The sequence below is a fragment of the Pezoporus occidentalis genome, unplaced genomic scaffold (assembly GCF_034315485.1).
Source record: "Pezoporus occidentalis ecotype Australia unplaced genomic scaffold, CSIRO_AGI_Poc_V1 ctg166, whole genome shotgun sequence".
Lineage (NCBI taxonomy): Eukaryota > Metazoa > Chordata > Aves > Psittaciformes > Psittacidae > Pezoporus > Pezoporus occidentalis.
Window position 1 is genome coordinate 2,924,702 of NW_026913488.1, and position 17,143 is coordinate 2,941,844.

At 40.7% G+C, this 17,143-nt stretch overlaps 1 protein-coding gene and 1 pseudogene across 4 annotated transcripts in view; both read right to left on the reverse strand.

Annotated features, from left to right (window-relative positions):
• EPG5 (ectopic P-granules 5 autophagy tethering factor) overlaps positions 1-17,143 on the reverse strand; it is a 78,544-nt gene that overhangs the window by 23,945 nt on the left and 37,456 nt on the right. For 3 of the 4 annotated variants that reach the window (XM_062613407.1, XM_062613410.1, XM_062613409.1), the window contains 14 exons: positions 16,806-16,960; positions 16,096-16,236; positions 14,858-15,022; positions 14,075-14,197; positions 12,234-12,493; positions 10,461-10,601; positions 9,833-9,977; positions 8,421-8,618; positions 7,808-7,918; positions 6,944-7,063; positions 4,416-4,582; positions 3,991-4,218; positions 2,028-2,151; positions 987-1,128 (listed from right to left, as the gene is read on the reverse strand). In XM_062613407.1, the coding sequence (XP_062469391.1) occupies positions 987-1,128; positions 2,028-2,151; positions 3,991-4,218; positions 4,416-4,582; positions 6,944-7,063; positions 7,808-7,918; positions 8,421-8,618; positions 9,833-9,977; positions 10,461-10,601; positions 12,234-12,493; positions 14,075-14,197; positions 14,858-15,022; positions 16,096-16,236; positions 16,806-16,960 (2,220 nt within the window). The remainder of the gene's footprint in view (positions 1-986; positions 1,129-2,027; positions 2,152-3,990; positions 4,219-4,415; positions 4,583-6,943; positions 7,064-7,807; positions 7,919-8,420; positions 8,619-9,832; positions 9,978-10,460; positions 10,602-12,233; positions 12,494-14,074; positions 14,198-14,857; positions 15,023-16,095; positions 16,237-16,805; positions 16,961-17,143) is intronic. The other variant, XM_062613408.1, reaches the window with a different exon arrangement.
• Positions 72-134, reverse strand: LOC134160942 (U6 spliceosomal RNA; annotated as a pseudogene).

A 17,143-nucleotide genomic window follows, 5' to 3' on the forward strand; every position in this document is an offset into this window, starting at 1 on the left:
AGCGAGCAGCTTCGTGGTTCTGAGTTACTGGCTGGTCTTAAAACACGACAGTTCTTTGTGGCCCCCAATGTGGGGCCATGCTAATCTTCTCTGTATCCTTCCAATTTTAGTATATGTGCTGCCAAAGACAGCACATATGCCAGCTGGGCTTAAACCACAAGAGGATCCAAGGACCCATTGCTCAACTTGTTTCCCCCAGTCACTCCTACCTTCCACCCTTTCAAATTTTCCTCTCATCGTCCCATTTTTTTCCCTCATCCAACCGAGGCTCCCACACCAAGTCTAAGCTGAATTCATCTTCTTTTCCTTACAATTCATCCTAACCTCTAGTCTTGTCAGCCCCAGCTCCTCCCCAAAGCACGGCCTCTCTCTAGGTCAGCTCTCTCCTCCTTCTGATTCCCATACGATTCCCTTGCTATTCCAGTTTCCTTCTACTTCCTCCCTCCCCTTTTTTAATCAGCCACAGAAAAATATCCAATCTCACCATATCCTTAATATACCCACCATGACTATTACCTATTCCCTTTGTACTGGAATAACCATTTTACCATGCGAAATTCCAGTGAAACATTGAAAACAACAACAACAAAAGCGACAAAATAAATCCCAGGCACTACCTTTGCTTTCAGTTTCAATGCTTTTTGTCTTTGCTTGGAGCTGTCTCTGTCTAAAGTTCAGGATTATTCAGCCTGTCTGGAGCATACTTTGTGCAAAGGAATCTTTGGGGAGCTCACCTACAAAGGTCTAGACACAACATGACCTGCTGTTCTGTGATGTGGCAAACTTTCAGCCAAAAACCATCGATGTTAGCCTCTCACCTCAGCATCTTAGTGAGAACACTTCACACAAAATACTGCACTTATAGAAAACAAACTGTATTAACATCTTTATTCATAGACATCATTATGTTCCTAAAGAAACCAGGGCTTCAACACGCTTATAATCCTTTGTGGCCCAGTTTCATTAATATTAGTCTTATGTCATACCTAATACAGGGTTGGTGAAATCTGTTCGCCCTGCAGAAACACAGGCTGTATGTGATTCCAGCTGAACCTGCAGCCAAAGGTTTAGCGCTTCCTGAAACTCACGGTGTATGAGTTCCACATTGACATACTCCATCCACAAATCCTACAGCAAAGAAGAATTAAACTATCACTTCCATTTTGGTGATGACCATACACTGTGCAGTATCCACCTCAGTGGGGGGAACTAAAATAAGCACATAAAATTATACCCTGCAGTTTAAAGTCATAATAAAAATTATTACTTTGTGAATATATGTATGTATCTACTGAAGAAAAACGATGCAGATTTTCTATCACATATATGGATAACCTATTGGAAAGCATTCACGACACGGGAAGAAATCTGACAATCACACTCAGTATAATTTCTAACAAATAAGAGAGAAAGGGTACAGATTATTAAAATTCTATTCCTAAAAGGGAACACAGAAGAGACTAAGATAGTCTAAAACATCATGGTATGATTAACTGTAACCAGGCTAAAGCAGCCTGCACTTCCAGTGGTCACATACACTGAAGGAATAAAACTCACGAATGAGGAAAAGCAATTCAATCTCTCTCACGTACATTTTATTACACTAGCTCTTCAGTCTTACTGGACAGAATAATATACACTTCCCACTCACTAACTTATGTTTGAACCTGACATGTTACACCCTATCAACATGAGCAGATTTCAGCTTCTGTCATTTAAAGTTCCAACTTCAATAATTCCCTAAAATTATCTTAGAACATAAAAAGAATTACAGAGCAGTACAGAATAAGGACTGTGTTCTCATTAAGATATGCAAGAAATCTACTCATGAGTCCTCTCTTCAAACATAAAGGCAGTTTGGGATAGCACAGGATTTTAGGAAAAAAGTCAGAGCTGTGAAGGTATTACACATGCTGTATGCATATTAAAGACTAGAGACACTAAAGTAGCTCACTACTTTAGAAGACCCCTTTTAAGAAGTGAAGTGAATTTTGGATTCCAGATTGCTAGTGTCTTTAGCCCTTCACCTGTTGATTCTGCATGACTTTAGCAAGTCTGTGTACATCATATTGCTTCGGTAAAGAAGGAATATATGTGTCTCCTTTCTGGAAACTCTCTTCTTCCAACCACAAAACAAAAACATTACAAAGCCTGAGAACAAAAACAAAAACAAAAACAAAAAAATCAATGTGAACTTTAGTTGTATGCATAGCATGTATTAAATAGCAGTCTCATTCTAGGGTTAAGGCAACAAATAATAGTACGAGGTAACAAGGCCCAAAACACTGATGTTTCAGATGCTTTGTGACTAGTTTACTGTCAGCTCAAAGACCAGCAGTGGAAAGAAGCTATTCAGAAAAATATGAAGGGCAATAACAACGAGTAACAGGACAAATTTTGAAAACAAAAAGTTATTCAAATTGGCACATGAGCCAAGACTGGAATAGCCTCTTATGTCAGGAAATCTCATCCACAACCCCATTCAAAGGTCAAAGGAAATAACAGAACATTCGAGCAAGTCTGGCTTCTCACCCCATGACTTCTCTGAAGTGACCACTCCAGAAGGTCACACATTTTTTAATTTCTTTGTAGACTCAAATTCATGGCTAGTTTATTCTCAATTCCTCTACTGCTAACACTCTACTTTAAAATAAATATACCTTGTTCTTCAATTGGCATCATTCTACTGACTGGTACCCTTTTTATAATCATACCATGCAAGCTTTCCTGACAAGGAAAAACTAGAATGCATTAGATCTTCACACTGTCACTAGAAAACTCCTGTTTTCTGTATCAGTGTCATTGCTGGAAAAATTGAAGTAGTCTAGTTCCAAGAGTTCAGCCCTTATGAACTCTACCAATATCTTCCCTCCTGTCCATGTGGTAATTAAACTTCCTGAGCAGATTTACTTGGCTTCAGAGCGGTCTGCTTTTATGTTGGAGGGAACTCCTTTGAAATGAAAGACTGAAAATATTGCTCAAGTTACACCCAGTGAGTATTTCTGGATTATTTTTCACAAATGCCCAAGGAGGATTTATGATCTCTCTTGTTTGTTTGTACAGTACCTACTGATTACTGGGGGAAGCAGGAGGTGGGGGCACTTAAAAGAAGCTCAAACTCCACATGTACAAACTCCCTGAACAAGAGACTCTTTCCAAATAATCCTTTCAACTAGTTTCTGAGAATATTCAGATGCTGTAGTGCTGCAAGTATTTTTTAAGGAAGACTTCCCAGACCAAAAGCCTCTGCGTAACAGAAACACAGACTCCTGAACACCATACCTACAGTTCCAGCGTACAGGATATAACATTAACTCTTCGGAGTTATCTCCCCTTACAAAAGTGAGCATTGATCAGCTGAGTCACAGTGAGTGACCCTGTCCATATCCCTAGCCTACTCCAACACAACTGTCCTCTTGTGCTAAGGTTTTCGTTAAGCAGACATATCGCTTTCCAGCAGACACAGACCACACTTATCACAGCTCAACTTTAGCATGCTAACCGCGTGAACTACATTAAACTGAATCACACGTTGAAGTCCCCAGTAAATTCCATGAAGAAGTAATCTTACTCAGACATAAATTTATGCCCTGGTCTGTGACAAACAGATGTATACACACGAAGTAGCATTTTACATGTATAGCTAGTGACAGACGTACTGTTAGCAGATATATCTAAACAACAAGTTTTTTACCAGCATGGGCATTACCATTAATCAAAAAGCAAAGCTCTCCCCTAAGGGAAGCAACAACTCTATCAACAATGTTCTATTTTCAGTAGTTAAATCAGCTCCCCTCTCAAAACAAAACAAGTAGTATCAACAGAGGAACAGATCTGACTACAACTATGCATACAACAAGTGCCTGCAGTACATCTAGGTCAGCCAAGGGTCACATCCTTTCAAGTCTCCCACTGTTAAGACTGTGCTGTAGTAGTTACTCAGGTGGTTGCACTGAATATGACTGAATTGGGAAGGAGGCTTTTTTGTACCTGACAAGTTCCTTATGCAGTTCTGGTGAAGTCAGGTAATCCGGTGAGGAGCTCGCCTTCTCTGGTGATCTGTCACTGCCCTCTGCAGGACTCTCCACTCTTAGCGCTTTACTGGCAGCATGGTGGAAGTCTGCTACCTCTATTAAGCGCTGCTTCATCTCACTGAGTAAGTTAACATGAGCTGCACTCTGGAAAAAACGTCTTCCAATACAGCCATCTACAGGTAATCTAAAATGAACAGAAAAGCACAACAAAGTCTTGTTTCAAGTGTCAAATCAGCATCTCTGCAAATAAACTGACTCTAGAGAAGTTGCTGGCACCCGCTGCTCTCAGGTGCAGTCTTAAGCATAAGGCACTTCCTCTCACTTGCAGTGCAAACTTATTAGTTCTTGCTTATCTATTACAGCTCTTATGATCAGACTCACCCATACTGTGGTCCTGGTCGGTGAAGGTAAAGGAGGAAGAACTTCTGCCAGATCAGTGGCATGAGAGGGTGATCAGCAGGGGTAGCAAGGGCCTGGTGAGCCCAGCGGTAAATCAAGAGCCTCTGAAGGGAGGGCACGATGGGCAGCTTCAGCTGGGCCTGGGCTTTCTGCAGGAAGAACATTTTCAGACAAGCATTCTGCTACAGTTCCCTGTAACAGGCTGTGGCAGATTAACTTGACAGATTAACACAGCATGAAAACTCAGCCATTACAGAGGATTAAAGCTTGGAAACGTTCACACATCCATAACAGGTTTTAAAGAAAGAGCTGCCCAGCTTACAGTTATGTTGAACAGCTGTTAGAAACCAGTGCTGCACCTCTGATGCTTAAAAAAATAAATGGCATGATGGCTCTGTGATGCAAGGGCAACATATGGACCACTGATGTTAATTACAGTTAATTACTGTTCCTCATCACAGGAGACTCCTAGTTTAGACTTTCATAAGACCCAAAGTGATGCTAGAGAACAAAGCAGCAATAGTGAAGCACACAGCATGTTTCAACCACCAAAAAAAGACTTAAGCCATCTGAGGACACAGAATCCTACCGCATGCTACTTTTAGCTTTTTCCAGACTACATTCCCTACAGCTCCATTGAGAATCTAAAACAAAGTCATGTGAAGAAAGAATACAGAAGGAAAACCAATTTCTTTTGGCAAAAGCAGAACAAAGGCAAAGCAACGCATGAGTAGCAGCACTCTGTACTAGCAAGATTAGCAAGACAGAACACTACTCCATGAACCCACTAAATGATTAAGAAGTCGGAGCAATCCCAGGCACAGCTACAGGCTGGGCAGAGAAGACATTCAGAACACCCTTGAGGAGAAGGACTTGGGGGTGTTGGTTGATGAGAAAATGAACATGGGCCGGCAGCATGCGCTTGCAGCCCACAAAGCCAACCGTATCCTGGGCTGCATCAAAACGAGCGTGACCAGCAGGTCAAAGGAGGTGATCCTGCCCTGCTACTCTGCCTTCATGAGACCTCACTTGGAGTATTGTGTGCAGTGCTGGTGTCCTCAACAGAAGAAGGACATGGAACTGTTGGAACAAGTGCAGAGAAGGGCCACGAGGATGATCAGGGGACTGGAGCACCTCCCGTATGAAGACAGGCTGAGGAAGTTGGGGCTGTTCAGCCTGGAGAAGGCTGAGTGGAGACCTCATAGCAGCCTTCCTGTATCTGAAGGGGGCCTATAGGGATGCTGGAGAGGGACTCTTCATTAGAGACTGTAGTGATAGGACAAGGGGTAATGGGTTAAAACTTAAACAGGGGAAGTTTAGATTGGATATAAGAAGGAAATTCTTTCCTGTTAGGGTGGTGAGGCACCGGAATAGGTTGCCCAGGGAGGTTGTGAATGCTCCATCCCTGTCAGTGTTCAAGACCAGGCTGGATGAGGCCTTGGGTGATATGATTTAGCATAAGGTGTCCCTGCCCATGGGAGAGAGGTTGGAACTAGATGATCTTGAGGTCCTTTCCAACCCTAACTATTCTACGATTCTGTAAGTCACACACCAAGCTCCCACGGTCTGTGCCCAAAGCAGGGGAATGGGAGGCTTTTCTGAGTTCCCAAATTTCAGCACAGACATTGGTACTACTTCATTCCCCATACCAGGGGAATAGTACAGTATGGGGAATAGTATCGGGAACCCTTAGCATCCTTTTCCACATACTACACATGTACTATGTCACCGCGTCCCAGCTAAATCAAGACATGCAAGCCACAGGACAAATGTTCTCCAGACTAGACTCCAAGGATGCAAGTTATGTACCACCATGGACATAGCCCAAGCAAACCTGTTTTCACAGAGTTTCTAGACTACCTTCTTCATTTAAACACACTGAAACAGTTGAAATGAAGGATGAGAAAAAAGTTACACCATGAGACTGGACAGCTTTGGTTTCCACTTGCTTCATTTCAGAATTTCTAGATGAATATGGGCAAAGAATCTGGAAAATGCTGTAACGTGGCTTACAGCACACCTAAGTGCTTTAACGGAGAGACTTAAACAGTTCTGAAAGTCTTGGAAAATAATTCCTAAAATAAAGAAACAATTAAAGCTCAGAATTCTGCAAAATTCAGATCACCTGAGAAATGCTCTTTAAAATACAGACATATTTTGCCATCTCTAAAACAAGAGCATCTGCACTCCCCGTTTCAGTGGTACAGAATAAATCCACTGAAAACCGTGAGGCATTCAGATGACCCATAAAATCATGCAAGAGTATTAATTAGTGACTGAGGTTTTCTGTAAATAATGGTGTATTAAAAAACAGATATTTGTATGGCAGTTTTAAAATGTTCAGGTCAAAATGTAAAAGAAAACTTCCCTATGGTATACTTTCTTCTGGAAAACCAGATAAACATTTCATCCTGGTAAGAAAGAGTGCATATGATAAAAGCTAAACAATACCAGAGAACACTCTTCTCCAGCAGTTCTCCCTAATAAAAGCAGATGAAAAGTTCCCTCACCTTCAAAGCTTGATCAGGAGTTAAAGCATTAACAACCAACTCCCGTTCCACAACTCTGCGAAGCTGTGAATCTTCCTCAAAAATTGACTCCATGTTTAACACCATCCATGAAAACCAGACCTGCACAACACAGTGATAACAGAAACAGTGATCACAAAATGGCACTGGTAGGATCTGGAAGCTTGCTGTTTTCTTAACAAAAGTATATCTTTGCTAGATTCCACATACAAAGTTGCAAAAGTGTATCATAACTCAACAAGAAAATCAACAAACAGTTCCCTCCTTATTTACATTCAAATTTCCCCTCTGTTATTTTGTACAAGCCTGGGAAAGAAGGGGGAAACCAGAGACAACAGCCAGAATTATCCAGGGAGTTCTGGAGGAAACAAGGACACAGCATACTCAAACCCAGTCAAATAAGATCTCTTCTCCCCAACCTGCATTACACATCTCCAGTTGGAGAACTGCAATTAGGAACTTCCTTAAGCACAGAGAAAGCAACTAGTATCCAAAACCTATCAGATAAAGACTGATTGAAAAGACAGGCTTTACATATTTTTCTCTCATTAAATATATAGAAAACAATTGAAGATTAAAAGCAATCTTAACTAATAAATCCTATTATATAAATTACTGGACACAGATTTGACAAATTCTGTGCAAAATGTCCATGTTTCCTTTAGCGTTATAAGCCCACACCATTCTTTTAGGCTAAATTAGGATTTTATCACAGGAGAACTCAAACACCGGGACAGAAGCAAGAAGGAACAAAAGGAAATGTACAAAAAGAAAAAATTCCCAAGCCTAGACACCTGTAAATTTTTTATCCCAGGGCTGTTTATACAACACCATCATACCACTTACCTGAGAGGAATTGGCATTGCCTTCAACAAAGGAAGGTGTCACATTGCCAGCCACAATCCAGCTGACAAGTGAAGACAGCAGACCTTTGTCACAATGATAGCCCAAAGCATTCTGCATGGAAACAGAAAACATTTGCTTGGGTTTTTTTGGTTTGCTGGGTTTGTTTTTTTTTTTTTGTAAGCAGCCTAACAGATGATTTACAAGCCAAAGGTATGTCACTATCTTCATCTAGGTTCCTTTCTGCCTCATGTTCCAGAAAGAAAATTCTGTCATAGTGACAGTGTCTGATTCTTCAAGACAGGAAACTCTATTTTCATTCTAAGCACACTATCAAACACTTGAAATGCAAAGACCACAAACTAAAATACTGTGATATATTTCATATGAATGAAACCTGTGCTCAAAATGGGTTTTAAAAGATATTATTGTTAAAGTATCAGAAATGTCATTAATCTTGACCTACACAGAAACAAATCAGATAGCCCCATTACCAATCGTCATCATGACTGTTCTTGCTGCACATCAGGAAGACATATTCACATCAAAAAAAGAATGGAAAACACATGAATTGACTATTTACCAACAGCCACACCAATACACCACATTCATTTACCTTGTGTTGCTGGTAAAGCAGCTTTTGAACACAGTCCTCTTGGCTGTACTGAAATGCAGCTTTACATAAGTCATCCAGCAAGAAGAGAGTGGCCCTGTCCCTGTGCCACAGCTGTTGGCTGGTGAGGATGTGAACCCAGAACTCCAGTACTGCAGCTGGTCCCGCTCCATTTGGCTGGTCATTTAGAAAAATGTGAGTCTGCCACATTAAAAGGAAAAAACATTCAAGAGACTGCAGCTTCAATTAAAGCTTAAGAATTTTACAGAATCACTGAAAAGTTTGGGTTGGAAAGGACCTTAAAGTTCATCCAGTTCCAACTGCCTGACATGCAGGCACACCTTCCACTAGGGAACGCTGCTCCAAGCCCCTGTGTCCAACCTGGCCTTGAACACTGCCAGGGATGGGGCAGCCACAGCTTCTCCAGGTACCCTGTGCCAGCACCACACCACCCTCACACGGAAGAACTCCTGCCTAAGATCTCATCTCAATCTCCCTTCAATTTATTGGAGAACCATGTCATCTGCATAAGGCTGTGGGCCTATCCTTAAAATAAATAATTTACAACAATGCTCTCTATGCCCATGTACAAACAGCTTTGCCATGTCCAAATTTCTGCGTATTTTGCAGCCTGGAGAACTCATCATCTTGTGCAATCAGCAAAAACAGACACATTACAAATCAGTCATTAGCAGGACCCCTGTGACCTGCAGTCATAAAAAGCTCCTATTTCTTAAGTGCAGCCTGCTGTCTCTGCAAAATGACTTCCCCAATTAGGACTCTTTCCCTTTAGTCCTTATTTCCCTCTAAACATTAGTGTACCTATTCTTACCAAAAAATACTTCATAGAGGGCAAGAACATTCTCTTTAGAGGATTAGAGAATAACTGTTCCCAATACAGAACATTTTTCCATACCACATCCATACGCTACTGTTAGTAAGCTCTGCTTCTAACTATAATTAATAAAATCTTCTGCGTTCAACTGACACAAGCAAAAAAGTAATGTTGCCTTCTACATTCCCTTTTTAGGCAGTTTTTACCTTCAAACTGGTGAAAATGTGTTTTCCAATTAGTATGGAAGATACATACTGTTGTTATGTCCAATATCACATGCATGGCCAGGGACAGGCAAGCTTAAGCAGAAGTATTTCAGGAAACAAAAACCAACTACTTGTGCTTAGAATCACAGAATGGTTTGGGTTGGAAAGGACCTTCAGATACCTAGTCCCAACCCAAATGGCATGGGCAGGGACACCACACAGTAAACCATGTCACCCAAGAATGCTTGATGCTGCATATTCCATGGCTGCAAAACTGCCAGATTTTTATCCTTCCTAACTTTAAACACAAAGGCTACCTCGTTTTAAAAAACACCCTTCCCCCCACCCTTTTTATTTTTTAATAACCTTCTTACCTGCATCATACTACTGAGCAGCTTAACATTTTCTCCATAGCTCACTCCTGTCAAGTGCTGTGTTACTTTATGGGTAACCTGCTGGGTCACACCTTGAGGGACTCCACTATCCAGATGAAGGAACAGTTGGATACAAGATAAAAACCTAAGGATGTCACCAAATTAAATTAATTCTAAAATTTCTCATACTGCATAATATTACAGAAAACCTGTTTTTAGAAAATTGCAAACCAGCTTAACAGCACTGGTGACACCATATACAATGCCTTTGATTCACAGTCATCCTGCAGATTAAATTACTAGTTGAATGATTTTGCCTGCGTTCTTGGTGTGCAGCATATAAACACAGCAGCTACATGTAAATACAGCTGTCTGAAGACCACTTCTGTGGCACAGCAGCAGCATCAATGACAGCTGTACACACTGTGCGAGTAGGAAACCCTTCTACAACTACCTCAACCACAGTGTCAAAAAATAACTCTGCAAAGAAACCAGAGTTACTTTCCCATCATCTGCCTCACATTTTCACTGGATGCAAAACCCAGAACAAAGTCTGATAAATTTAACAGTTAAGACTAACTTTCGTTGTTCTGAATCAATAAACATATACGGAATATATAACGCTCACTGTTCATTCTTCAGGAGGTAATACTGGCAAGAGTAAAACAAGGGTAGAATTTTATCCAGCACGTGGACTACTGTTCTCAGATGTCTACACTGGACAAGTACACCCAAAAGAGGGATCCCTTCAGCACAGAACTTCTCAATGCTGTAAAAAAAAAAAAACAAAAACAAAACAACACCATAAAATAATAATAATAAACACACACACACACACAAAAAAAACAAACAAAAACCCCAAAAAACGTATCAGTAGAAAGAGAGACAGGTTGTTGATTCTTTTTTCATGAACTGAGACGTAAAGACATTTGTATCTTTACATTTCAACTCTGAAATCCTAAACAGCTAAATCCACAGGTATTCTTTCAGCTGTAGGGGTCATTCAGTTGCTGACAGCTTAAGTATTTCCTGTCCTTCTGGGGGTTTGTGTCCTGTCTTCCAAAAATCACTGGAGCTAGGCATGTTCACCCACCAAGTTTCAATCAGTTTAAAGCTCTCTGTTCTTGTCTAACCTTGCCAACCACCTTCACTCTCTAGGCAAAGGAAGAGCCTGCAGAGTGAGTTTCATATGATGTAGCTTTGACATTTCCTCAGGGTGGTTGATGCTCTGGACATCTTTTTTCACTACCTCTAGATGGAGCTCAGAGGGTTTCCTTACAGTAGCTACTTAGACGGTACTGAGACGAATCCTACTCACTGTCCCGAAAACTCACTAGCAGCAGCTTATTTGATGCTCTGCATCGAGTTGTGCTGGTTAAAAAAGGTTGCACTTTAGGAAAAGATGCAAAACATTAATCCTATGTCTACTCGAAGGTGAGGAAGAGGAAATCGAGTATTAAGTCACTAGCATACAATAAAACACTTTGTTTCTTCTGCTCATTAACATAACTGGCCTTGAACTTTTGCATGTGACAAGTATGTGTTACTGTTTAGATAGGATAAGGATGTGTTGGAGGAAGAGGGTGGGAGGGAAACAAACCTCAGAAGTAAAGAAGTGCCTTGTTTTTCATGTAAAAATTTCCATTCTCAAACCCAAATACCTTCCTTTTAGTCTCAAATTATTCCAAGTGCTTTGAAGAAGCACATATTTATCCTTGGCAAAAACTTAGCATCAAGCAACAGCTTGGGTAAGGAGAAGAAAGCCAAGATAATTTCTTGTTAAAGAGTAAAGCAATATTATATGCAGAAAACAAGTTAGTGAAGATTTTCAGTACTGTAAGAGATACTAGATTCAGGGAAAATAGACCTGGGAGAGATTAACCTATCTATGGTTCTGTATCTTAATCAACTAGTACATTTGATTATGTCTAAAAGCCTTACCTAGAAACCAGCTGAAAGCACTTGAAAAGACTGTGTTGGAACACAGGGCTAGGATGTTCAGTATCAAGGTTACAAAGCTCTCTATCACCATCAGCATGAGTGGTTTTTTTCTCTTTACTGTTTTCTGAATGCTCTGCTGCTAAAAAACACTGCCTGTAGAACAACCCTTTCAGTAAGTGTAGTCAAAAATTATTCCTGCCCATAGCAATCATGCTGACATCTTAGTTTCAGTACTATTTCTAATGACTATTTTGGCCCTAACATGCTGAAGGCAAAAAATACTATTGGTAAGCTAAAGGAAATGCCTCATTGTTTGAAACTGCAGCCCCTGAACACCTGCTAAATCCCTTCTACTCTTTAAATGTGTGTAAAGATGTTAACAGCCCTCAGTTCATCATTAGCTGGGTTGGCCAGTCACTGGGGCCATCCACCCAAGGTAAACACAAACCAGCACACTTACCTGTGACCCAGCGTGGTCATTGCCAGCGCCAGGTAACAGCCAATAGGGATGTTGGCTTTGACAGCTTTCAGGAGGGGGTGAAGTGTGACCGACTCCGTCATGTCCAGCACATTGTCAGGCACAGGGACTGCAGGCCAGCCATGCTGCATGCCACGGTCATTTCTGTGAAGCTTTAACCTCAAAATCAAGCCCCATGCCCACTGATTAAAGAAAGCCTCTGGTGTTTCTCCGTATCGAACAATGCTAGCTAAGTAGGACACCTGGAAAAAAAGCAGTGGGAACAGGAGTGAGAGGAAGCACAGCCATACTACAGCACATACGGCAAGTCTAGGACTTGGGACAGTGTGGATAAGTCTCCTCTTCTATCACAACACTGACATGAGACTAGAGCAACAGTAGTTATTTATCAGACATATATAGCACAACCAGCCAGGATTATCCAAAGTCTCTCTTTCTATGGCTTTGATTTCCACCCCCCCTCAGCCTTTTCCCACTCCATCCCTTTTAGTAAACCCAACTGATCAACTTAATACTGTTTTCCTAAACTTTTTCAAACTACATACTCGGATTAAAATTTATCTTTCCTACTTAAAAAAAGCCACACACAACCTTCAGTAATATTTCAGACTGCTAGCAAAAGGAAATCAAAATACATATATACACAAAAACACCATCTGTCAACAAAAAGAATAAAACCTGGCAGCCATTCCTCAGAAAGTAGTCACTGAAGTGGACAGGCAGTCTCTGTCATATTTGTCTGTCCACTGTCATAATGACCCTCTCTAGACCAGAAGAAATTATAAATCTCTGGGGAAAAAATATACTGTACATGACCAGTGTAAACAGCAGAGCTGGGAGTCAATGCAGATATTTCACTCTCTCTGAGTAGGAAGTACAAGAACCTAAACATTACTTTCTCTCAAGTTCCAGTTACAAGCTCATGCAACTCAGGACAGATTCACTAACAATACAAGTGGCAACCAAGGCTGAAATAGGCTTAAAAAGAGAACTAATCTAGCTAGCGCAAGACAACAAACCAGCTAGATGGTTTGTTTAAGTAGTGCAGAGAAGCAAGTTAGAAAAGAGCAGAGAAGCAAGGAACATTAAGAGTGTGGGAAGAAAAGACTGGGGAAATGAGCCCAGGGGAGGAGGGAAGAAGAAAGCACTGTACAAGAAATGCTAAGAAGGTGAAGCACAGGACAAAGCTAAAAGCTCTGAATAAATAAACAGAAGCATCTTGGACTGAATACCCAAAAACGGATTTTTAACCTTGATAACTTTATCCTTCCATTCCCCTTTTGTAACTTGAAGCCATACCTTCCTCAGTCACCAATGTGCTGTAAAATCAATGTAATATATGTTTGTAGAGTGTGCGGGTAACACAGCATGGATCACTGCTGAAAAACTCCTAAAGAGATTAACACTTGAGCCTTCAAATGAGGTAGGACTAAGAACCTGAAGCACAGGAAGGATGTCTCTTATGTTCACCAGTAATAATAAGTAGCCTTTCATTCAGCAAGTACTGTCCAACTCCATATGAATAAAGGATGCTTTGGAAGAACATCTGGCAACTATCCCACTAAAGCTGGATAATAATGCAAATCTACGAGGGGGTCAAACTTAAAACATGTATTTCTCATACAGATGTTCAATGTCAGCCTAACAGTATTTTGGAATAGCTGTATGGGTACAGAAAATACTGAGAGTTGGTATAATATGGTGTCCTAGTATCAAGATAGCATAGCTTTTAAACAGAAAAAAAAAAAGAAAAGAATGTCTTGGCCTGCAATGTTCCTATCACTATCAGTAAGCCATTCCCTGTAATCCTCAAGGAGGAATACCTGTTTTATGCTTTCAGAAAGCAGTCCAGCATATGGTTTCTGGGAGAGATATTTCTGATATGCTTCCAGGACCATCAATGCAACCTCAGAATGGAGAGCTGGATCCAGATGAAGAGCATCCTGCTAAAATCAGAATTGCATCACAAAACTTTGGAACATACCTTTTTTTTTTTTTTTTTAATAGAAACATGGTAATTCTTATCAGTTGCCTCATTGAAGAATTATTTTTCCCCAAATCAAAAGCTACAGACACTTGAAAAAACACTCACCCTTGACTGGATCTTGAACTGATGGAGCTTCTGGAGTATTCCACAGAATATTTACCAATCATTTAAAATAATGCTCAGTGCTTTGAAATCTCTAAGGTCTATCCTTAGCTTTCTGGCATTGTGAAAACACGCCTGGATACCAGCCTGCAAGCTACAGTCATACCAGTCTCATATACACTTCTTTGAGGATTCCTCTGTTTCTGCAGCCACAGATATCATAATCAAGTGATTCAGAAATATTGCCCTGTTAGCTGTTTCCTCTTGCTTAGAAAGAGGACTCTTGCTTAAATATCTCTTTTCATCTCAGATGCAGCACTACAGGGAAGCAACACAAGCAAATCCTCAGCTGGAATGCTGCAGAATTTTTGTGAAGTTCCCATCCTATGCCATCGAATGTACAGCTATCACATAAAAGCATGCAATTAACTGTCAAACTCATTTATAGTCCCAGCTCAAGTAAAACTTTTGCTCTGAAAAACTGACCAGGTTCAGGCCTCCTGTTTTCAATACATACTTGCTCACGGAATCCCCAGTTTAGCCCTTCCAAGATGATGCAGGCTAGTTTATTCTCCACAGTCGTTAGACTGTAATTTAATAACCAGTCACGAATCACGGCTATCTCGGATGAAGAAGGCTTCCACAGATACAGCGGCAGTTCTTTAAACAGGTATAAAGAAACCTTCGAGGACAGAAAACAAAGGCTAATCAGAACTCAGTATGGAACAATAATGTCCTGGGTCCAGCAGTAGCAGTCATTTTTTCTCCTTCTCAGTAGCTGGTACAGTGCTGTGGTTTTGACTTTCAGCCTGGGAACAGTGCTGATAACGTTTTTAGTTGCTGCATAGTTAATGTTTACTCTGACCAAAGACTTTGTGAGTCTCATGGTCTGCCAGGGAGGAGGCAAAGCCGGCAGGAAGCAGAGACAGGACACCTGACCCAAACTGACCAAAGAGGTATTCCATACCACAGCACGTCATGCCCACTATATAAACTGGGGGCAATTACCCGGAAGGGTCAGAACACTGCTCAGTTTGGCTGGGTATCGGTCAGCGGGTAGTGAGCAGTTGTATTCTCTTCCCTTGTTATTTCCCGTATCATTATTATTAGTGGTGGTAGCAGCAGTGATTTGTGTTATACCTTAGTTACTGGACTGCTCTTATCTCAACCCGCAGGAGTTAAATTCTTTCGATTCTCCTTCCCATCCCTCCAGGAGTGGGGTGGTGGGGAATTGGGGGGGGAGTGAGAGAGAGAGTGCATGGTTCTGAGTTACAGCTGGGCTTAAACCAGGACAAATAATCAGCATTATGCCCTTTTATCTTAAATAGTGATATGACGGAAGAAAACATGACAGGTCTTTAACACAATCCATTCTTCTCCCAAGTAACAAGTGACTGGACAATAGAAAATGGCCTCAAGTTGCACCAGGGGAAGTTTAGGTTGGATATTAGGAAAAATTTCTTCACCAAAAGGGTTGTCAAGCACTGGAACAGGCTGCCCTGTTCCAATGGGCAGTGGTGGGGTTGGCATCCCTGGAAGTATTTAGAAGACATGTAGATGTGGCACTGAAGGCCATAGTTTAGTCAGGGACTTGGCAGTGCTGGGTTAACAGTTGACCTCAATGATCTTAAAGCTCTTTTCCAACCTAAATGATTCAGTGATTCATTCATACTAAGCCATATCTTATAACACAGCCTGGTACATCCTCAGGTTTTAAATGTATGCCTGTTTTAAATGACAGACATTAGCACTTACCATTCCAACTGTCTCAATGGTCTCTCTAATCCGATCCAGGAGTACAGAAACAATCTGCGTATGGATGCTGGCAATTGCTCCCAGAAGTTCTCGACCAACTTTTGAAAATGTCTCTCTTGTAGAAAGACTAACATAAGAGACCTGAGAAAATGAGCATGAAGAAGTTACTGGTTATGGCTGACCTTCCTTGGCAGTGCAATAAAATGCCTTTTGGAAAATACAGAACCAAATTGTTCTTGGCGATTCTGAACAAGGTTGGTAAGTGCCCACATTAAAACTGAATCACTTTGGAAGATAACGAAATTACTATTTCATACCGAGTCCAAAACTAAACACAGGAACACCACCACTGCACATACTAAATAAAAAGACAAAAAACCCCAAACAACTACTCACACATAAAAAACACCACACAATGAATTTCAGAGCTGCAAGTTAGACTAGCATGAGAAAAACAAAACAGAAGTAATATATTTCTGTTCATTTGTTTTGTTCTAGCTTGGTCTACAATGAAGCTGGTTTTCCCCCCAGAAAAACACTCACTCTAGGATATTTTAATTCAGTACTAGATTATAAAGCTGAGAAATAGTACTTTATTAGTTATATGGTATAACAGACTACAGAAACCATGGATGTTCCACATCTTCCACTGTTAGAAAGAAAAAAAGCACATTCATTCCTTTCCTGAATGTACTACTAATGTTACTCACCTCATATATCTCCAGAACAATTATTTTGATAAAATCCTCATCAACATCAGCACGTTTGGTTTGTGCCATCTGAGCAAAAGTGGTGAGTAGACAAATTTCTTCTGAACAGTTCATTGTTTTGAGATACTTTTCAAAATTTTCAAGGTGCTTTGGGTCTAGAAAGAAAGTGACATGAAAGAAACACAAAGAAGTATTACAGGACATATGTCATCAATATTCATACATTTATTCACAGCCCAATACCATAGAAGGTATCAGTGGCAAAGGAATTATCATCATTGAAGGCTCGTAAATTAGTATCCTCTCTTCAGAACTGGCTGCTACCAGCTTTAAGGTGC